Source organism: Lytechinus variegatus, chromosome 1 (genome assembly GCF_018143015.1).
Source record: "Lytechinus variegatus isolate NC3 chromosome 1, Lvar_3.0, whole genome shotgun sequence".
Classification (NCBI taxonomy): domain Eukaryota; kingdom Metazoa; phylum Echinodermata; class Echinoidea; order Temnopleuroida; family Toxopneustidae; genus Lytechinus; species Lytechinus variegatus.
This window is the reverse complement of record NC_054740.1, coordinates 73218863-73241420: the sequence shown is the minus strand read 5'-3', so window position 1 is coordinate 73241420 and position 22558 is coordinate 73218863. Positions and strand designations below refer to the sequence as shown.

At 35.7% G+C, this 22558-nt stretch overlaps 1 protein-coding gene across 1 annotated transcript in view; it reads left to right on the top strand.

Annotated features, from left to right (window-relative positions):
- Positions 1 to 2719: 2719 nt before the first annotated feature.
- Positions 2720 to 22558, top strand: part of LOC121422381 (ADAM 17-like protease) — a 68517-nt gene continuing 48678 nt past the window's right edge. Inside the window, exons 1-4 of the mRNA XM_041617391.1 lie at positions 2720 to 2826; positions 17826 to 17955; positions 21815 to 21948; positions 22373 to 22461. Coding sequence (XP_041473325.1) covers positions 2751 to 2826; positions 17826 to 17955; positions 21815 to 21948; positions 22373 to 22461 — 429 coding nt within the window. The 5' untranslated portion in view covers positions 2720 to 2750. The remainder of the gene's footprint in view (positions 2827 to 17825; positions 17956 to 21814; positions 21949 to 22372; positions 22462 to 22558) is intronic.

Sequence of the window (22558 nt, the reverse complement as noted above, 5' to 3'; positions counted from 1 at the left end):
CCTCCGACAAAGGGCATGTCATTTTAATGACATTCCATTTGTCATTTCCCTTGAGGCTCCAAAAAGCAAAATCACCAAAATATTCAAAGTTGCTGCCCAAATGGGAAAGGGATTTGAGAGAAAAAAAACTCACGAAAATGGAGAGTTGTCTTTATTTTTATATCCTCCCCACTTCTCTCTAGAATCATGGACATTAGTAGGCCCATGACACATGTAGAATCTGCTCACCGGTTCGACCCAATAAAAAATGAAGTAAAAGCAAGCTAGCTTTACTCTGAAAATGTGGGTGTTTAGCAAAAAGTGTGACATGGTATTGCCAGGGGAGTGCAATAACGCATCGCCTTATTGGGTGAGATCATGCTTGCAGGGATACAGAACATTCTAATTCTGGATTAAGATGGAGGATAAACAGCATAAATGTACATTCTTGAATACGGTAGATCATTTTGAATACCATATATACCCTTATGCAATGTTGTGTGTCTGTAAAATCGATTTTGAATAGCCATTTGTAAAACTTATCAAGCAAATTAAGTCTCATCAATTTTTAGTACAAATGGTAGGCAATGGAGTACAGAAGCAGTGACTTCAGTTGCCATGGTGTCAAGGCTGCCTTAATCTAAACAAATGGACCTGCCGAATGAAAGCGTGTGTTTCATCTCATAGGAGAAAAATGGCTGCTATCAGAATTAGATCGCTTGCAACCTATTTTTCAGACGAGCCGGCTCCCATAGCATGTGTACTGACGATTGTCAGCTGCGACTCTGTTTAGACCCAGCCCGCCATGAAAAGTACAATTACTCTTTGGTATATCATAGAGAAGAAAATTGAAGAAGATTACAATTACAACTATTGAATTTGTGTAATCCAAAGATAAAAAAAGGCTTCATAATTTTAGAATGTCCGGACAACAAACACCCCACCTTACACCTAATTGGAACCTAACAAGTTAAACGTGAGTTTTAATTCACATCTGTTTGAGGAACACCCCTAGGTCCGATTTCTTGCACACATTCGATATATGTGTCATACAGTACCCGGCTATCATATAAATCAGCAAAAATATTCCACTCGTCAAATTGGCCATAGCCAGCTCGATCAGTCAGTCGTATACCGGTAGCGCGTTTCCGTTTTACACCCTGGCGAAGGCATTTTCCGGAAAAGTAGCCAAAAAGCGACTACTGAAGAGTCTACACACGTCGCTGGTTGCATGCAGCGTGCGACACAGGCGAGTCCACCACCGCATGCAATTTGCACAGTTACTGATCAGAGCACAGAGTTCCTCGGCACATCATGTACAGAGAGAGCGGCAGTCAGGAGTGAAATCCGAACATGCTTTTGCAGTCGCGTTGTTTATGATAGTTTTTTTTCTAAAAATAAATTATCAACTAAATGAATAGAATGACAGACAAAATCAAAATAAACAGATAGTTATAATGGAAAGACAAATTGAAGTTTGATGGATTGAAAAAAAAAAAAATAACCGTGTGTGTAAATATCTTGCGATAATCAAGTAAGAGCAAGTATGATGTTACGCATTAAAAGTAGAATCCATCTTTTTAATCGATTGATAATAATATCAATTTTGATGAAATGAAAAACATATTTTCTTCAGTTTTTCCTTTATAATGCAGTATTTGTATATTAAATGTCAAACTTTCAAAAAAAAAAAAAAAAAGTTTGATGGATTGATACACTTAGAAGCTGCCGAAAGATAGATATATAGAAGACTGATAAATAGATAGAGACAAGATAGACAGATAGATAGATAGAAATAGAGAGAGAGGTGGATAGATAGATAGAAAGAGAGAGAAAGAGGGAGAGATGGATGGATAGATAGATAAATAGAGAGAGGGGGAGAGACAGATCGAGAGGTCGATATATAGAGGGTGAGGGGGAGAGAGAGAAGGATAGATAGATAGATAGAGAGAGAGAGATGTTGTAGATAGAAATATGGACGGACAAAGAGAAAGAGAGAAAAAAGACAGACAGATGCCATAGAGAAGGAGAGAGATAGAGAATCTGAGAGACAGATAGATAGATGTTAGATAGATAGAAAGATAAAGAATGAGAGAGACAGAGAAGATTATTAACAAATTAACAAATAGATAGATACTCTAGTTAAAAAATAGATAAATAGATAGAGAGAAATAGAGACAGACAGATGGATAGATAGATGGATAGAGAGATAGATAGAGAATTTGAGAGATAGATAGATGTCAGATAGATCAAGAATGAGAGAGAAGAGCGATAAATTAACAGATAGATACTGTAGTTACATAGGTAGGTAGAGAGAGAGAAATAGAGAAAGACAGACAGATGGATGGATAGAGAGACACAGAGAATTTGAGATAGATAGATGTTAGATAAAGAATGAGAGAGACAGAGAAGATTATTAGAAAGATAGATACTGCAGTTACATAGATAGATAGAGATAGAATTTGAGAGATAGATATATAGACAGATAGAGAGAAAGACAGACATCAGCAAATCGGCAACTGAGGCAAATGATCACGGCAAACATTCGTATTGAACCTGGAAAGTATAAGCTCAGCTGCATCTGCGGATAACTTCGGTGCGGACATTGGATCGCGCGCCCAGCTGATAATGTAAACAAATGTAGACGTAGACTCTTCACTAGTCGCTTTTTGGCTACTTTTCCGGAAAATGCCTTCGCCAGGGTGTAAAACGGAAACGCGCATACCGGTACTGTCATTGTGCACTAGTTTCAGACAATTGCCGAGATCGAGATGGAGAAACCCTCGAAGAAGAACATGTTACTCCATCTATTTGTATTTTTATCTTCAATCACATTGCCTTGTTTTGGTAAGTGAAGTTTTGTGAGTGATGTTAAGGAATGAATGAATGATGCATATCTAAATTTGTGTACATTTGACCTCTAAGTTTGACGTTTGACGATTACAATGTAGCCTTGTTTTGAGAATAGTGTACACTGCTCGTAGAAATTCTACGAGCAGTGTACTAGAATATCGCCGGCGCAGCCCGGGCGTAACATGCTCACCCCGGCCCCACTGCCCTCGCTGGCAGTGACCTGAACTTAAAATCAATTCGCGCGTTACCAAAGTTTTCGCACGGTCGAATATCTAAGTCCCCGGTGACTCGGATCCACGGACAATTTTTCACAACGTAAAACATGTCCTACCTGTTTCTACCAACCTCCATCGTAGTTGTGTGTGACTTGTCTCTTTTCAGTCTCCACCAATGACCAAAGATTGTAGAGCGCCGCGTACGCTAGACCAAAAAAAGCTTCGGTCTCTGTTATGTTGGTTGTTCAGCTGAACTCCGTTGGCTTCACCAAATACAGAGACCGAAGTTCTAGCGCGATCTGTACAGGGACTCAATGGCCATATGTTTATGTACTTAAGATCGGACAAGACGGGGAAGTGAATTTGCGTGACAGCCGAGGTAAGTCACTGTTTTTGTTCCTTTTAACTTGATTTTTCTCCTTTTTTTGGCAATTAATGCCAAGAGGGAATATTAATTTGCATTTTGGTCACAATAATTGTCAATTTTTTCATTCATTAAAGACAAAAATTGAAGAGCCCCGACGGGGGGATTTTGCATTGCAAGTCCCCTAATGGTGCGTGCACGATAGCGAGCCGTCTGTGTAGGAGGAGAAATAAAAAAAAATGTTAAAAAACTCCTCGAAACAGACGGCTGCCAGCTGTCTACGCGTACGCGCGCTCTACATTCTACAATCTTTGTCTATCTTCACTTTATTGGCGTTATAAATCAGATCGAATTGCATCTATATACTTCTTTTCAATCTCTATTGCTTTAGTTAGTAAATTAGTACTTTTCGTCTAAATAAATCATGATTATATTCATCTTTTTATGTTTCCCACACTATGAAATTTGCTTTATTTCGTTTACATTTTTACTAAATAAATCGGCCCCAAGTATATCCCTCGAACAGTCTCAATTGCTTTATTTCGTAAATTCCTAATTTACTAAATAAATCAGGATTGAATCATCTTTTCAATCTCCATTGCTTTATTTCGTAAATTAGTACTTTTCATATACATAAATCAAGATTATATTCATCTTATGTTTCCCACACTATGAAATTTGCTTTATTTCGTTTACATTTTTACTAAATAAATCGGCCCCGAGTATATCCCTCGAACAGTCTCAATTGCTTTATTTTGTTGATTCCTAATTTACTAAATAAATCAGGATTGAATCATCTTTTCAATCTCCATTGCTTTATTTCGTAAATTAGTACTTTTCATATACATAATTCAAGATTATATTCATCTTATGTTTCCCACACTATGAAATTTGCTTTATTTCGTTTACATTTTTACTAAATAAATCGGCCCCGAGTATATCCCTCTTCTACAGACATTGCTTTAATTCGTTTATCCCTAATTTACTAAATAAATTGAAATGCATATCTCTCTCTTAACTGTCTCCATTGCTTTATTTCATAAGGTACGTAAAAAGAATGTCGGTCTATAATTACTCCTCGTGATTCAAGTCCCCCTTCATCCGAAATTAAACCACTGTGTCACTTGTTTCCTATTTTCGATGATGAATTATTAAGATCAATAGAATTGAATCAAAACAGTATATACTACTCCTCGTGATCCAAGTCCCCTCTTCTAAAAATACAAAACGGCAATTAACCCGTTGATATTCATATACCCCTCATTTCCCTCCTCTTCAAAACCACTCTGCCACTTTTAGACAGTTTCCTAGAGATGATTAATAAATATTTTCGATAATAAGAATCATTAAAATCAATGAAAATCACATTAAAGACACTAACTGTCTAAAGAATTGAATTAAAACAGTATATACTACTCCTCGTGATCCAAGTCCCCTCTCCTAAAAATACAAAACGGCAATTAACCCGTTGATATTCATCTACCCCTCATTTCCCTCCTCTTCAAAACCACTCTGCCACTTTTAGACAGTTTCCTAGAGATGATTAATAAATATTTTTGATAATATGAATCATTAAAATCAATGAAAAATCACATTAAAGACACTATTTAATTGTCTAAAGAACTTTGAATTAAAACAGTATATACTACTCCTCGTGATCCAAGTCCCCTCTCCTTAAAAATACAAAACGGCAATTAACCCGTTGATATTCATCTACCCCTCATTTCCCTCTTCAAAACCACTCTGCCACTTTTAGACAGTGTCCTAGAGATGATTAATAAATATTTTCGATAATAAGAATCATTAAAATCAATGAAAATCACATTAAAGACACTATCTAACTGTCTAAAGAATTGAATTAAAACAGTATATACTACTCCTCGTGATCCAAGTCCCCTCTCCTAAAAATACAAAACGGCAATTAACCCGTTGATATTCATCTACCCCTCATATCCCTCCTCTTCAAAACCACTCTGCCACTTTTAGACAGTTTCCTAGAGATGATTAATAAATATTTTCGATAATAAGAATCATTAAAATCAATGAAAATCACATTAAAGACACTATTTAACTGTCTAAAGACTTTGAATTAAAACAGTATATACTGCTCGTGATCCAAGTCCCCTCTCCTAAAAATACAAAACGGCAATTAACCCGTTGATATTCATCTACCCCTCATTTCCCTCTTCAAAACCACTCTGCCACTTTTAGACAGTTTCCTAGAGATGATTAATGAATATTTTTCGATAATAAGAATCATTAAAATCAATGAAAATCACATTAAAAACACTATTTAACTGTCTAAATACTCCTCGTGATCCAAGTCCCCTTCCCGTGTTAAGTTCGTCCAATTTCCCATAGGAGGGGACTTGGATAACGAGGAGTACTATTACTCGTGATCCAAGTCCCCTCTCCTAAAAATACAAAACGGCAATTAACCCGTTGATATTCATCTACCCCTCATTTCCCTCCTCTTCAAAACCACTCTGCCACTTTTAGACAGTTTAATAGACATGATTAATGAATACTGTATTTTCGATAATACGAATCATTAAAATCAATAAAAATCACATTAAAAACACTATTTAACTGTCTAAATACTCCTCGTGATCCGAGTCCCCTTCCCGTGTTGAGTTCGTCTAATTTGCCATAGGAGGGGACTTGGATAACGACTAATACTACTCCTTGTTATCCAAGTCCCCTCCTATGGGAGATTGGACGAACTTGACACGGGAAGGGGACTCGGATCACGAGGAGTATTTAGACAGTTAAATAGTGTTTTTAGTGTGATTAATTTTGTCTTATTGTTTTGATCATTGTTTCATCAACTAGGAAGAATATACCGCCACAGGAGAGAAAAGACTATTCTTGTCGTTTGAAAAAGTGTCCGAGTCGGTTGTTTTTGTGTCAATGGGAAAACGTGTGGTGGAAGGAAGTCCCTGCTCAGTGGGAAGCTTCGCACCGTTTCGCATCGCGAACAATGAATTTCTTTTGAAAATCTTCCAACCGTGGATTCTATTGAAAGATTGCTGATATTTGAGGTGTGTCTCAAGTTTGTCCCCAGTGACTTGGATGACGATAAGGCCGAATATCTCAATATCTAATTAATGTCTTGAAAAATTGATATCACCAGCTGAAAAGCGACCCCTAAATTACATGGTATCGGTACTGTAATTTTCTTGAAGCCAGTGAGTGACTGAGCTGAGCAAGGCCAAGGGCCAAGCCTAAGGCCAAGCCAGGTCTCAATTTGTGAGTATTGCCTATTGGCGACTGCAGAGGCGATGGTCGGACAGCGCTCTGCGGCAACTTTTCACCAAAATTGCAGCTCATTGTAGCAGATCAATGCGATGCGTAACAGAAAATATGTGAAGCCATAATTGGAGCGGATTTCTTTCTTCTTTTTTCTCGATTGAAGAAAATGCTATGCTTCGCCTTTGGAGCGGCTTTCTTTCTTCTGTTTCTCAATAAGACAAAATTGCTATGCCTTGGAACATAAATTTGAGTGTAAAAATGGGGGTCCCCTCTGTGGCACATACCCACTATGCATTATATACTTAGTGCCCCCCCCCCCTGCCCCGGGGCATATCTGCACATCTTCTTCTCACCCCAAATTTAACTTGTGGTTAAACATGAAGTAGGAATGAAGTTTTGTACTGTAAAATTTGAGTAGTTAGAGTAATATCGGACACTTAAGCATAATTGGACCAAACAAAAATGCAATCATTAAATCAAATTATATAAATTATGTTTATTTCTGTAGTACAAATGTCGAATATTAATGTCATAAAAAAATAGAATTAAGAAAATTATGGTAAACAGAAATTATTTACTTTATACTACCAGAAGTTTGGTTTTTTTGCTGAAAATCGGACACGGTTTCCAAATATCAGACGCATAGATTTCTGCGCAAATGCCAATTTGAATTATTGCTTTCAATAATTTTGATAAAGAAATCAGTAAAAAATAGTATTTTACTTTAAAAATGGACCTCTTTTTCTCCGAACGTCGGACGTCTTCACTCAGCTGAGCACGACTTCTTTCTGAGAACGAGCGTGCACTTCAACAGCACGCATTTCCAATTCAATCGGCTGATATGTCCCATGTTTGGGATAGTGCCATATTTGGAAGGGTGTCCTATTTCAGATCTCAGGAGGAGGCGAAATCTGCCCCCCTCCCCCGGCTGTTAGATCGGACCAAATAACCCAGCTCTTTAAGGTTAAGGCAGCCTTGATTAAAGGACAAGTCCATCCCAACAAAAAGTTGATTTGAATAAAAAGAGAAAAATCCATCAAGCATGTTCACTGAAAATTTCATCAAAATCAGATGTAGAATAATTTTACAAAACAGTTATCATCCTGGGGGCTGTTTCATAAAGCTGTTCATAAGTTAAGAGTGACTTAAAGAACGACTGGTGATCCTTTCTTATGCCTTAGTAAACCAGCGCCAATGAATATACATGTACCATTTAAACAAGAAACGATCACCAGTTGTTCTTAACTTACGAACAGCTTTTTTGGTCGGTATAGGGGCAGTGATTTTCCGTTTCAAAAAATGGCCTTTTCCGTTTCAGAAAATCTCAAATTCCGTTTCAGCATGTCAGAAAACGGAAATTCCGTTTCCCCATAGACTTTGTACACACGGAAAAGTGACAAAAAAAAAATTTCCGTTTACACATTGAATAGCAAAATCACAGCGCGTACACTCGCACTGGTCAAAATTTTTATCTGCTACTGTACCAACAACACAATAGAATCCGTTCTAATCGGATCTATGCAGGTGCATTTAATAATTTTTCAAACACATTTGGCATGTATACATCCTCACCTTTCACATTATTAGCATTATTTTACGGTGAAATTAAATTTCATCGATAATTTGGGGTTTTTTGGACATCGTTATCATCATTCAACGACTTTCGCCAATCCGCCATCTTGGATTTTAAGACCACGATATCGTGCTGTTACATCTTCAAACGTAGAGGGCAGCAACACATGACCGTGCAGTTGAGCGATATGTGTGCATGTGAAGCTCAACCCGGCCAGCCGGGTACGGGCGCGGGGTACTATCGAGTGTGCTGATGTCGAGAGCACTCACGATGTGTGAATTGTCATGATTGTAGTGAAGTGAGATCGTGTTTTCTTGGGTTTTGAGGCCATTTGTTGTTATTTTGGAGTAATTTCTGTTGCTATTCTGTGTATTTTGAGGGAAAATACGTTTTCCATGATTTTCCGTTGGAAATGCCACTTTCCGTTTCAAAAGGCCTTTTCCGTGAATTCCGTCCGTTTTCCGCGATCACGGAAAATCACTTTCCCTATCGGTATGCAAATTAGGAGACCGATGACGTCATCCACTCACCATTTCTTTTGTATCTTATATGAAATATCATAATTTTCTCCTCATTATAAAGTGAAACAATTAATTCCTTCATGGACATGTGGAATTATGGTTCACTCAAGTTGGTCCTTATTGTCAAATCTGTAAAAAGATGAAATATTGTATACCGTAAGTAACGGAATATAACCGCACCCCCAACTTTGGACACAAAAAAATCCTTCTCACATTTACATGCATATTTGAGGTACAAAGAAACAAAAACTAAGTGAAAGATTTCAAAGCATCCAAAGAGATTAACAGTATCACAACCTCACAATCACTTTCAGAAATTTGATGTCTTAGCATGAATTTTGGATACGGGATAACAGGAAGGTTCAAGAAACAAAGAAATTTACATTTTTCCAGTTGTTTTTTACGGCTTCGTGCTGTCTCTCTCGTGCGTGGTTTACATGGTATCTTATGAAAAGAAAACGGGAAAGAAAAAATAAGCTGGTGCGAAACTGGACTTTGGAGGGGAGGGGTTATAATGAATAGTGCCAGCTTAAGACGCACTATAACCACAGTACAACGCAAACTCGATCAGCTCACCCAACAGTCAACTCTCGCTCAGCGGACAAAATATTACCGAGTATGCTTGGCGTCTCTTTTAAATTAGCCAGGGAACTTCACTACTTTGAATCAAGAATAAAGTCAAAATTAGTGTCATGAAGGTGGGTGCGTTTGTTATGGACAATATTTAATTAAGAGCATAATAATCGCTTCCCATTAACCGCGGCTCATACCCCTCTAAACGACATTGCCTGGGCGGCTACGCTAAGACATTGTACATGTACGGGAGGGGTTACGGCGGGCTGGCTCAGACCCGTCACCGTGTATAAACCGCACCCCCGACTTTTGCTTCTATCCCGCTGAGAAAAAGGTGCGGTTAATACGCCGTTACTTGCGGTAATTCAACAAACAGTAGAAAACAAAAGAAATAGTGAGTGAGGGACAGCATCGACCGTCACATTTGCATGTCACTGAGTTGGGCATATCACTGTTGGGAAAAATTTATAAGCAAAACTTTAAAATGTCATTTTATAACTTTCTTATTTTGCATACGATTTTTATGAAATTTTCAGCGTTATGTTCGTTTGATTTTTCTCTAATAATTCAAAATTTCGAATCAACATTTTTCTGGGGTGGACTTGACCTTTTAAGATATCTATAGAACTCTTCTCATTCTTTCTTGTCTTGACTCACAGAAAAAAAATGAGACCTGGGGGGCGTTTCATGAAAGGACTTGTCGGACATTTTATCCGACAAGTACCAGTTTATCCGACAGTTACCATAGGAACAGTGCCTCTCAGCCAATCAGAATCATGGAAAGATGTCAGATCTGACAACTTGTCGGATGAAAATATTGATGAAACGCTCCCCAGGCGACATGCCAGTCAAGAATAGAAAGTTAAACAAGTTAGGATTTCAGAAATTGGAACACAATGGTGCCAGTCCCTCGCAATCGTCTGTGCACCATTCATTTTACACATGATTTAGATATTTTGATGAGAAAGGCTCAGGGTTGGCGCATTTTAAATGATGTGTTTTGAAACATGTTTTAAAGGGTGTTTCAAAACTTATCATGTGCCAGTTTCAGGTCATATGACCAAGTTCAAAGGTTGCTTAAGGTCAACGAACGGTTAACAAACTGGTTATATCAGGAATATTTGAGGAATTGTCATCATAACTTTAAAAGATTTTTGATCTTGGTTGGACTTGGACATAAGGGCAATCAAGTATCTTTGAACATCCTGTGCGATTTTCAGGTCACATGACCAAGATCAACTTTACAGTAGGTCATTTAGGGTTTACAATCACTGGTAATGTTGGAGGTATTTGTGGTATTGTCATCATAACTTTAAAAGTTTATGGATCTAGTTTATGATACTTGGACATTAGAGCAGGAATGTATCCCTGAATACCCTGTTCACATACAGGTATCATTTGATTTTTGATTTGATTTTATTGTTTACTTCTGCAATTACATCATTCGTATAGAATACATTTTCCATAACATAACAAACATAGTATATTGATAATTTTTTTGGCATGAATCATAACTAAATGTACTAAAATTATCATTACAAACAAAATTGATCTCATACCAAATTAGTTAACATTTACAATTTGCAGGAGAAGGATTGTCATCATAAGCAGATTGCTTGAAAAAATGACAACCCCAGGTTAAAACTCATTGATTAATATAATACATTAATACAGCAGAATCGATACACAGTACATTTTATGAAAAACAGCAGTAATCTAATTTGAGCATTGAAGATGGAGATGATAAGGATGAAGATGACAGTGAAATGGTGAAGATGAAGGTGATGGAGAGGATGATGATGGTGATGATGCTTTAATGACACAACGACACAGAAATTTTACTTCAAATATTCTGATATCAACATGGATTTAACGTTTGCTTTAAATGAGTAAAGGGACGTGGATCTTTTTATAGATTCTGGTAGAGAGTTCCACAAATCAGGACCATGGTGTCTTATGGATCTCTGCGCAATAAGCAATTTGGGGTTGATTAAATGGAAATTAGAAGAGTTCCGCGTAGGGTATGAATGGATAGATGTGTTCATAGTATAAAAATTGTGAAATGAAGGTGGGAGCATGTTATTTACGTACACTGTATTTGAACATAAGCAGTAAGCTTTGAAATGAATTTATGTCAAAAATAGTTAGAGTCTTTAGTTTATGGAATAATGGATTTGTGTGTGATAAATATTGCGAATTAGTACAAATTCGAATTGCTTTTTTCTGTAATATATATTGTATTAATTTTAGTTTTTGCACACGTTGCCCAAACTATATTGCAGTACGATATATACGGCAATATCAATGAATTGTAGAGTAAAACGAGTGTAGTATGAGGAATTATGTTTTTCATTTTGTAAAGTACACCTACGTTTCTGGAGATGTTAGTAGTTATACAACGTATATGTTCATTCCAATTTAAATTTTCATCTATTGTGACACCTAAAAACTTTGTTTCTTTTTTCCTTTTGAGTGGAATATTATCTATGCTTATGTCGTATGGAAACTCAGTAATATGTGAACTTGTATGCTTAAAATACATAAAGTTTGTTTTGTCTATATTAAGTGATAGCCTATTACATTTAAACCATAAAGATAGTTTAGGTAATTCACGATTAAATGTATCTACTAAAGTTTCTAAGCTAGTGTGTGAACAAAAAATGTTTGTGTCATCGGCAAATAATACAAATGATAATAAAGGCGTTACAGTAGTCAAATCATTAATATATATAAGGAAAAGTAGGGGGCCAAGGATCGATCCTTGTGGAACTCGGCATTTTATTGTCTGAAAATTAGAAGAAATATTATTGTGAGTGACATATTGTTTTCTATCAGTCAAATAACTCTCAAACCATGATAGTGTGATTCCCCGAATTCCATAATTTTCAAGTTTTTTAAGTAAAATCTGGTGGTCAAGAGTGTCGAATGCTTTGCTTAGGTCCATGAATACTCCTATTATGTGTTCTTTATTTGTCATTGCATTTGTAATTTTATCGTATATTTGTATTAAAGCCTGATCAGTTGAATGCCCTTTCCTGAATCCATATTGGTTTGAATTTAGAAACTGAAAAGTATCTAGGAACTTATAAAGTCTTTTGTAAATAATCTTCTCTAATATTTTGGATATGCTGGGGAGAATAGAAATAGGCCTATAATTTGTTATTTCATGTGGATTGTCTTTTTTAAAAACAGGATTTACCTTTGCAATTTTAAGGGGATCTGGACATTTACCGGTGCTGATCGACAGATTAAAAATATGACACAATGGAGTGACAATATAATGTATGATCTGCTTAAGGAGGAAAGTACTAATTCTATCATATCCCTTTGATTTGCTGGATTTGAGATTTTTTGTTATTTCAATTATTTCCTGAACATTTGTGGGGTTAAAGAATAGGGAAGAATTGATGGGTGTGGGAAGAAATTTTGCAAAACTTTGGTTTGGTCTGGCAAGGTTGTTTGCCAAAGAGGGTCCTATGTTAACGAAAAAGGAATTAAAGGTATCAGCTACATCATCTGAATTTATTGCAGCAGCATGAACTGTGAAATTGTCTTTAGGTAATACTTTGGGTTTCTTGCCAATCAAATCATTGATGATCTCCCATGTGGCTTTCATGTTTGATTTAACTTTGTTAAGTTTCTCGGAATAAAACAATTTGCGAGAAGCCCGAATTATATTGGTTAGTCTATTTCTATAAGTTTTATATTTATTTTTGTTTTGAATAGAAGGGTTCTTTAAAAATGTCTTGTATAGTTTATTTCTGGTATGTATGGATCGTAGAATAGCTTTAGTAATCCATGGCATTTTTGCTTTTCTTTTTTTGATAGGTGATAGAGGAAAATTTTTATCGTAATATTTCTGCAATTTTTGGTTAAAATTTGTGTAAGCAATATCTGAATTTGACTCATTAAATACATCTAACCATTCCTCAATCGCAAGATCACTTTTAAACGATTCAATATTTATTGGGGATTCTTTACTATACATTGTAGATTTAGGTGAATTTTCTTTTGAAATATCATTATCACATAATAAGAAAACCGGTAAATGATCAGCTATATCAGATATTATTAGTCCGCTGGAAGTATCTCTGTTTAGTATGTTTGAAAATATGTTGTCGATAAGTGTTGATGAATGGCTATCAATTCTGGTCGGTTGATCTATGTGGGGATAATAACCAAATGAATGCATAGTATGTAGGAATAAATCGTTGTCATTATTTTGGGATAACAGGTCAATGTTAAAATCACCCATTAGATATATTTGTTTATCTTCTTTTGTTATGGTATGAAGGCATATTTCAAGCTCTTCGCAAAATAAATTTGCATTGCCATGAGGGGGTCTGTAAACTAATCCAATAATTATATTTTTGCCTTTCGGCTTCATGATTTCTAAGAATAGAGTTTCACTTTGTTTTAATGATATTTCTTTTCTTATTTTAAACTGCAAATGTTCATTGATGTAAAATGCTACACCACCTCCTCTTTGATCTTCACGATCTCGCCTTATAAGATTATAGTTTTGCAAGTTGAATATGTTAGGTGAATTATTATGAAGCCATGTTTCCGTGACACCGATAATGGAGAATTTGAAATTATTTAGAGTAAAGAGTAATGATTCCAATGATTCAAAGTTTTTGTTCAAACTTCTGGCATTAACGTGAAGCAAACTGAATTTGTGTTGTGTGTCTCTAAATTTAGAAGTAAAATCTTCAGTTGAGTAATATTTATTACATGATGCATTGTTTGTTTTGAAAATAGAAAAAATGTCTATGTCATTACTCGTGAAGAAAAAACGATATTACCAAGATTTTAAGATCGAAGATATGATAACTGATTTGTATGTAAATTTTCTGTGCCGGAACAGTATGATGATGATGATGATGGTGGTGGTGATGATGATGATGATGATGATGATGGTGGTGGTGATGATGATGATGATGATGATGATGGTGGTGGTGGTAATGATGATGATGACAATGATAGCAAATCATACGGGAGGTCAATGAAGTCCTAACCTGCGAGCATCTGGCCACCTTAACGTTAACAGAAAGTAGAACCAGAATTGTTGTAATCACAAAAGTGAATAAAGAAATGAAACCTGTCTAAATAATTCTATAAAAATCTATCGATAAACCTTAGTCAAAGAACCAAACATAAATTAAAAAGAATAGTAAAAATCGGAATACATGCAGTGTAAAATTGCGGGTAACAGATCGATTAAATTCAGTACAGGTATTAAAGAGTATTTCTTGTTGGATTACAATTAACGAAATTAAGCAAACATGTGGTGCGAGGCAAGGCTAGTACAATGCCTTTGAGAAAAATGGATACAGAGACAGTTATATACTAAAGTGATTTAAAATAAATACCACTGAGCATGTACATGCAAGAATATTGACAGCAAAAAGTATTTAAAGGTTCTTTCGTATATTGAAAATAAATTAGACAAATTGTTTTTTTCCTACAACATACAATAATTAGCTATATACAGTACCTAACAAGTATAGCTACATAGATCATTCAACGATTACGTACACAAAAATATCATAATGAGTAAGGTCACTGACACTTTAACATTGATTTTTTTTTTTTTTTTCCTTAAATTTAGTATCCATTATTATAAACAAAGCAAAGTACATGTAACTACCTGTAATCGGTTGCACAAGTTCGACTGACTTTACCTGTGTTGTAATGTTAAATTTTGTTATGTATTAATTTAAAAGATTGCAATATCACAAAAGGCAAAAAATAAATCAGGCATCAAGCCGTCCAGAATGCAAAGAGTGTACATAATGGTGAACTTGGCAGCAATCGATTGCTGGAAATCAAATAGTAAGCCATTAATCATGAAAGTTATTTTCTCAAGAGTGAATTCCAGCAATCGATTGTAAGTATTTCTTCAGCCATTACATATTTTGAATCATTATGTACTTTAATGAATGAAAAAATGTTGTCCATTCAATACAAAATGGTTGAGAAATTCACCATAAGTCGAAACCCATACATGGCAACATTACAAAAATAACTTGGTACTTTTTTATCACTATATTGATGTAAATTTCGTTGGTAAATTTATAAGTGCTAGTAATCGATTGGAAGTATTAAACTTACTTCGGCAAACAGGAACATGGCCAAGATCAAAGCTCATAAAAGAACTCTAGCCGTGTTGGGGTACATGTACATGTATGTGTTGAATTGGCATCATAACTTACATGTACATGTAGAAAGTTTATGGATCTAGCTCATGAAACATCAATACATGTAAGGGTAATCAAGTATGAATGATTGTTTTGCACATGTAATAGGTCACATGATCATGGTCAAAGGTCATTTTGGGTTAATGGATGTGATATTTTATCATATTAGGTACGAGTACATGTAGTTGAGGACTCGAGATGGCACTATTGGTTCATATCTGCTTTGATGCATCAGAAAATAAATAATTTCAATAAATCTTTACAACATCCATCCAAAGGGAATGCATAGAAAGATGAGGAAAAGGGTCAAAAACACATTTTCAAAGCCTTTATTTGCATAAAACAACAAATTGTGCTGAAAATGAAACAATCTGTGATTTTTAATTTTCAACTTTTTCCACATACATGTACATGTACTAGTATAAAACACATGTTCGGTAATACAATTATGTACCATTTTCAAGTGATCATGCAAAGAAGGTGCGATCGGAAGCAGATATCATAAAAAAGAAAACTGATCTCAGCAAAATATTTATGTCTGTATATTTTGTAGGTATTTGTGTATTCTTGGTGGAAGTTTGACGAATTTTAAGAAAATATTGCATTTGATATGATTGAGTTTATGAAAAGTATTTGGTAATGCGATCCACTGACATAGACAATTTGGTATACCGGTACATGTAGATTTTATATCAGATGGAAAACCACACAGATACATGTATCATTTTGATCATTTTTGATATAAAATTGCAAAGTTTATTGTGTGAAAAAATATTTCATATCCTTCACTTCATACAAGTGTTTTCTAGCATACTGTACAAATTTATACAATGTAGTAATAAATTTAGAGTGACAGCCACATTTTTGGTGAATTCATCAATACTAGAGACAGGCTTTAATGAATTATAATGATCATTCATGCATGACTGATCACAATTTCCAATTCTAAAGGTAAAAAGACAACTTTTAGGCAATAGTTTTCTCTTTCATGATATACAGTATGCGATTTTTTGTAATAGATTTTATGAAAGCCAGGTCATGAGTTTTTACTTCCAGTATGTAATAGGTCATCAACTCATTGTGTTTTTAGTGAACAAATAATTTGTGTGTATACAGATAGTCCCAGAAATTAATTTGAAGTTTGATTTATTCCCTGTCTTTACTATTAGTTGTTGACCATACTGTACAACAATTTTGATCAATATTTATTTTCTTTAATTTGCATGTACATGTAGATTTACGATGTTTGTAGCAGATTTCATGAATACTAGTTAAGTATAGTATCACTAATCTTTTGGCGTGAGTCTTTGGTCACATGGTCAAGGTCAAAGGTCATTTATGGTGAATGAGTCTAGTATTCTATTTTCATATGAATGACCTTGTGAATTATTATTCATCTTATTTAGTTGTTTTCAAATGCTGCTATATTGAATCGCATAATGCAGGTGAGACTGCCAGAGATGTTCCACTAGTTTCTTCTTGTGATAACTACATGTAAAGAACTAATGCTAATGCATGCTTTTGTCCCGGTATGTAGTGCGTGACACTGGCACCAGTCCGACGGTCCCAGACCAGTAAAAATTGGGCCAGTTGTTAAATTTTCAGAAATAGCCAGATTTACTGGTCCGATATGACCAGTATACAAGTGATATTTTCTCGTCTTTTGTATTGTAAATTATGAAAATGGCTCTGGCATCTTTAACAATTGCTCTCCAAAATTGAGAAATGGCTCTCATGAATTACATGTACATGTATGTTGGGTGGGGGGGGGGCAATAAAACCAATTAAAGTCAGCAATATAAACTCAAGTCTCTATTTTTTTCTTTACTTTGAGGGAACAGTAAATTTTATGTTCAGACCAGTAAAAAATGAAAAATTGAACATCTACTAGTCCGACATGAGCAGGTTGGACCTGTAGAAAAAAAATGGTTAGTGTGGAGCCCTGCAGTACACCAAATTGATGCCTGTTATCATGTTTAAGTGTGCTGACCAAAATTCATGAGTCCACTGTTTTGAATGAATGTGTGCAATGTTCAAAACAATGGACTCATGAATGAAATAGCATACTTGACCATGGCAGCAGTCGTCAATTTGACGCACTGTGACAAAAGCGTTCATCAGCATTGGACATTTTTCTAATGTACGCACTCAAGTAAGTGTAATTTCCGATGGTTTAAAGAAATTTACCACCTATTTGTGAATTTGGACCAAAAGATTCAGTCTGAGGTCCAAATCAACACCTTGAGGTTGCTGATTTAATATTCTACAATTTTTTCCTCCTCCTTTATTAAACAGGAAGCTTACACCATGTGTTACACCACTATGAAGGAATTCACAGTTCCAGTGTTAGGCATCACTATGCAAAAAGGAGCACAGATGAGTTGGACATTGGAGTCAGGAGGATGTCATTACAAATGCTTGGCAGGTAATTCAAGGATCTTGCTGACTCATAATTAAAAAGTTTAGTAGGGTCATTCAGCAAAGAACAGAAAATTGTTGTGTTTAGATGTGCTTCAGCTCTGCAGAGCCTTTCACCAACATTTTCACCTGATAAATTGTCAGATTTGACCACTTTGATTTTGATGGCTGAGAAGCACTGTTACTACATGTATGCTACAGTAACTGTCTGATGAAACAGGAGTTGTCGGATAAAACGATCGACGAGTCCTTTTATGAAACATTCCCCTGGAGATGCAATGAAACCTAAATTCTATAAAGACCATTCCATGAATTGGAGTGAGTGTTTGGATGTTTGTGTGTGTGTGCAATAACAGATGTGTCATCTGTGACTATTATCGTCAGTGACCGATCTTAATTTGATAAAATGTTCATCTGCTCTCGAGATGGACATGTATCATAAAATCTTTGTCGTGAAACAATCAGCAGAGAAAGTGAAAGCTGTCTTTGAGAGATGAATCAAATTTCCCTTTTGACATTTGAGGAGTTTTCAAATTTCCAATTTAGGGAAAAAAAGAGTAATTGAAGTAAAAACAGAGCTCTATCCTGCCCTCGTGAAGTTCAATCTGGGACTGCAAGTCAAGACACAAGAATGTGTGAGATCAAAATAAATTAAACTTTACCCATATTATTCTAGAATGCACTTGTAGTGGCTGGTTTGTATGCATGCATACATTGATATTTTTTGTACAAAGCAAGCGGTAGTACATGTACATGTATATCAATTGTTGATCCGCAGCTCTGACTCATGCACTTCACTTCAGAGGCTGAAACTTGTCGTCGTCGCCCATAGCAAGATACATGTAGACTTGTATACAGTGTATGTAGTCTAGGTCTACAGGCTTGTTTCACTTGCCATTTGTATTATTTGACATGTGGACTGACGGAGGATGCAGATCTTGTACATACACGTGTTTAGTATGGATTGTTAAAGAAGTGAAATTAATTTTGGATCTAATACTTGTACATCAATTGGGAAAACAAGTTAGCTTGTTTTTGTTATGTCTGAGATGTTAGACTACTAGGCTAAGGGACGAGGAGACGGAAAATTGGCAAATTTAGGGGCATCCTGCTGGCTTAGTTCTATGATGTCTTTAGCCAATGGGCTGCTTGATAGTGAACTCTGGTTTTGTAATATCTCGAGAAAGATTCTTGATGAGGAAACAGTGTGCTGAAATAGATTGTTATGATGAGTTTATACATCAGTTTTGTACATGTACATGTTGTAGTAATATGAATTCAGTACTTGTAAATATAATTCATAGACCCTGGGGCAATAGTGGAATGCCAAAATTTATACATTTTATAGTTAATACATGACATGTACATGCAAAATTGAGCAGTGAGCATGCAGTGTAAATTTACCTAAAAACATAACATGATCTGATTTCATGACAAGTGATTTGTTTTGGGGGATTAGCTTCATGCTAGGTCATGTTACATATCAGACCGATAATATTTCATGGCTTTTGGATATTCAATATAAAAAGCTTAAATGTACATGCTGTACATGTTTCCATCTTTCACTCTGGATTTGTAATATGAACACGATACACATACTGGATCCTGAAAAAATCTACAATATTGCTGGATCTTCTCTTCATCATTTCGTTTTTATATAAAGCCCCAGTCACATATAGAGCCCGGACCACCCCGGACCATCCCGGATCTGATCCGGGGTGGTCCGGGGAGAGATCCGTGTTGGCGCCTTGGGCATCCTTGGAGGTCCGGGGTGGTCCGTGTTGGTCCTTGAACGTCCGGGAGGCCAACACGGCAGTTTTTGACTGTCAAAAACATCCGGCGTCATCCGTGGACTGCCGGGTTGGCAAAGCCATCCGGGATGGTCCGTGTAAGTCCGTGTGGCTGCCGTGTAGGTCCGTGTAGCTGCCGTGTAGGTCCGTGTACCTGCCGTGTAGGTCCGTGTGGCTGCCTGGAGTATCCTTGGCAGTCCGTGTTCTTTTTTCCCATCAAAATCATTACAATGCTATTTACTTTATGAACTTTTCAGTAGTTGTTAAATAGTTGACACAAACATGCTTAATTTATTTATGATTAAATGGATGATTAAATAATTCAGGATATTTTCTTACGCTTTGGAGATTGGCCCCAACCTAATATTTGTAAACTTAGTGCATGCATGAATAATTTCTTCTATTTTTTCTAATATTTACCCCAACTTTGTCTGTTATTATTATTTCACATTTCATTTTTTTTAATATGTTATATGTATAGGTTATGTACCTGTTACATCGAAATTGTACATTAAGTTTTATACTATTGCCCTTCATCGATAGTTATGTGTCAGGACCTGGGCCTATCTTAATTTTGATTATGTTTTCTATTGACTTTGTAAATTTCTTTCCTTTATTGTGATTTCAATAAAGTGATATCAAATAAAATATCAAATCAGTGGCTTACCTAGGATTTTCCACGGGGGGGGGGGGGGCAAAATCGTTCGCCAAAAAAATTGACAAGCCAAAAAAGAAAATAAAAAAAACGGTTTTCAATCACAAATAAAGGATTTCGTACCCGAAAAAAAATTGACAAGCAAAAAAAGTTTTCAATCACAAATATGGGTGGTGGCTCGTCAGGGGGGGGGGCAAACTGCCCCCTCCCTCTGCCCCCGTAGGTATGCTAGTGAATCGAATCGAAATTAAATTTGTCGTTCAAGATTTGAAGTACTTAACACTACTGTTAAAACCGTAAACTGTGTTGTATAAAAAACAGCGTTTTTACTGGTTAAGGAAGTTTTGAGTTTTGATAAAATGATGTTTTTTTTTTAAAAAACATCATAATATAATGTTGCGACAAGGATGACAAAAATGAATAAATAAATAAATATCAGCTCATTATTATGAGCAGATTTAATTTGCCGTGCTGGTCAATAAAGCTGCCGTGTTGATCCTTGAGCTGACGTGTTGGTCCGTGTAGCTGACGTGTTGATCCGTGTAGCTGACGTGTTGGTCCGTGTTGCTGACGTGTAGGTCCGTGTTGCTGACGTGTTGGTCCGTGTTGGTCCTTGTCGCTGACGTGTTGGTCCGTGTTGCTGACGTGTTGGTCCGTGTTGCTGACGTGTAGGTCTGTGTTGCTGACGTGTTGGTCCGTGTTGAGGACGTGCTCTGCCGGCATGGTCCGTGTGAAGCTGCCGTGTTGATGCCGTGTTTACAGTCATCCGGGGCAAAACTATCCCGGACCTCCCCGGATCATGCCGGCATTGCCGTGTTGATCCGTGAGGATCCGTGTTTATATGTGACTGGGGCTTTAGTTTATATTTTTTGTAACGTTTACACTATTTAGATCCTGATTCATGGCAAAAAATACCCCTCCCTGTATTTCATTTTACTATGTGCTTGTATTTTAAGCTTTTGATAATTGGGACACAATGTTTATATTTATTTTTTCATTTATTTACTTTTTATTTGTTTATTTTAATTTATTTTATTCATTTATTTATGTATTCATTCTTTCTTTCATTCTTTCATCTATTTATTTGAGATATTTATTTTTTTATACATTCATCCATTCATTCATTTATTTATGTATTCATCCATTCATTCATTCTTCCTTCCATTCATTCAGCCATTCATTCGTTCATTCATTCAAAATAGTTTAATATGATTTGATTTGATTTATTCATTAAACTTTGTGGGATTTTAAGGAATGTTATAAATCTTAGAATTAATAAGGTTTGCTCAAAACCTTTCCTTTATTTTTTTCCATTTCTATAATAAGTTCAATTGGTTGACATGTAATGCTAATTCTTTTATTATTGTTATTATTTAACTATTGATTGTACTTTTTATTGTATTTCTCACCCCAACAATCAGAGATTTCAACATGGAGCTGACCAAGCGACAGGGTCTTTTTACCTCTGACTTTTCAGTGTATGCAGTAGGGCAAGATGGTTTGGAGAGGCCTCATTCTCTAGATTTAGACTCATATTATATGGGTTATCTGGAAGGTGAAAATATTGTTTCTCAGTATTCAGCTTTGAAAAAAAAAAGAATTTCAAACTATTTTCTAGCAAATGACTTTTAGAATATATATGCACATATATTTATGGTTGTGTTCAAAAGAATTTAAATGGATATTTATACATTTTACTTTTCCAAATTGTGTATATTAGGAACTAGGAAGTGCAACTGTATGAGATATTTAGAGTTGCATTCCATAATGAATTTAGGATTGATTCCTAGTTCATTACTAATTCTTAATCTCCATGCTCTTCACATTTTTAAAACTTTTAGTTGTCCTCTGAATGTATTACTTAATATTATTTTTCAAACATATGTCTAAGATTTTGTTTCCTCTGTTAGTATGTCCAGAGTCTGCGAAATTATTCATGTAATTCTTGTCAATCATATAATTTGTTGTCTTTGTCATAGATGATCCTGATAGTGTGGTAAAAATGCACTTAGAAGGAGATGACATCACAGCTAGAATTTACACAAGAGAGGAGCAATATACAATTGAGGTAACGATGGATGGATGGATGGATAGATGGATGGATGGATGGATGGATGGACGGATGAGTGGATGGATAGATGGATAGGTGCAGTGGCGGACCGTGA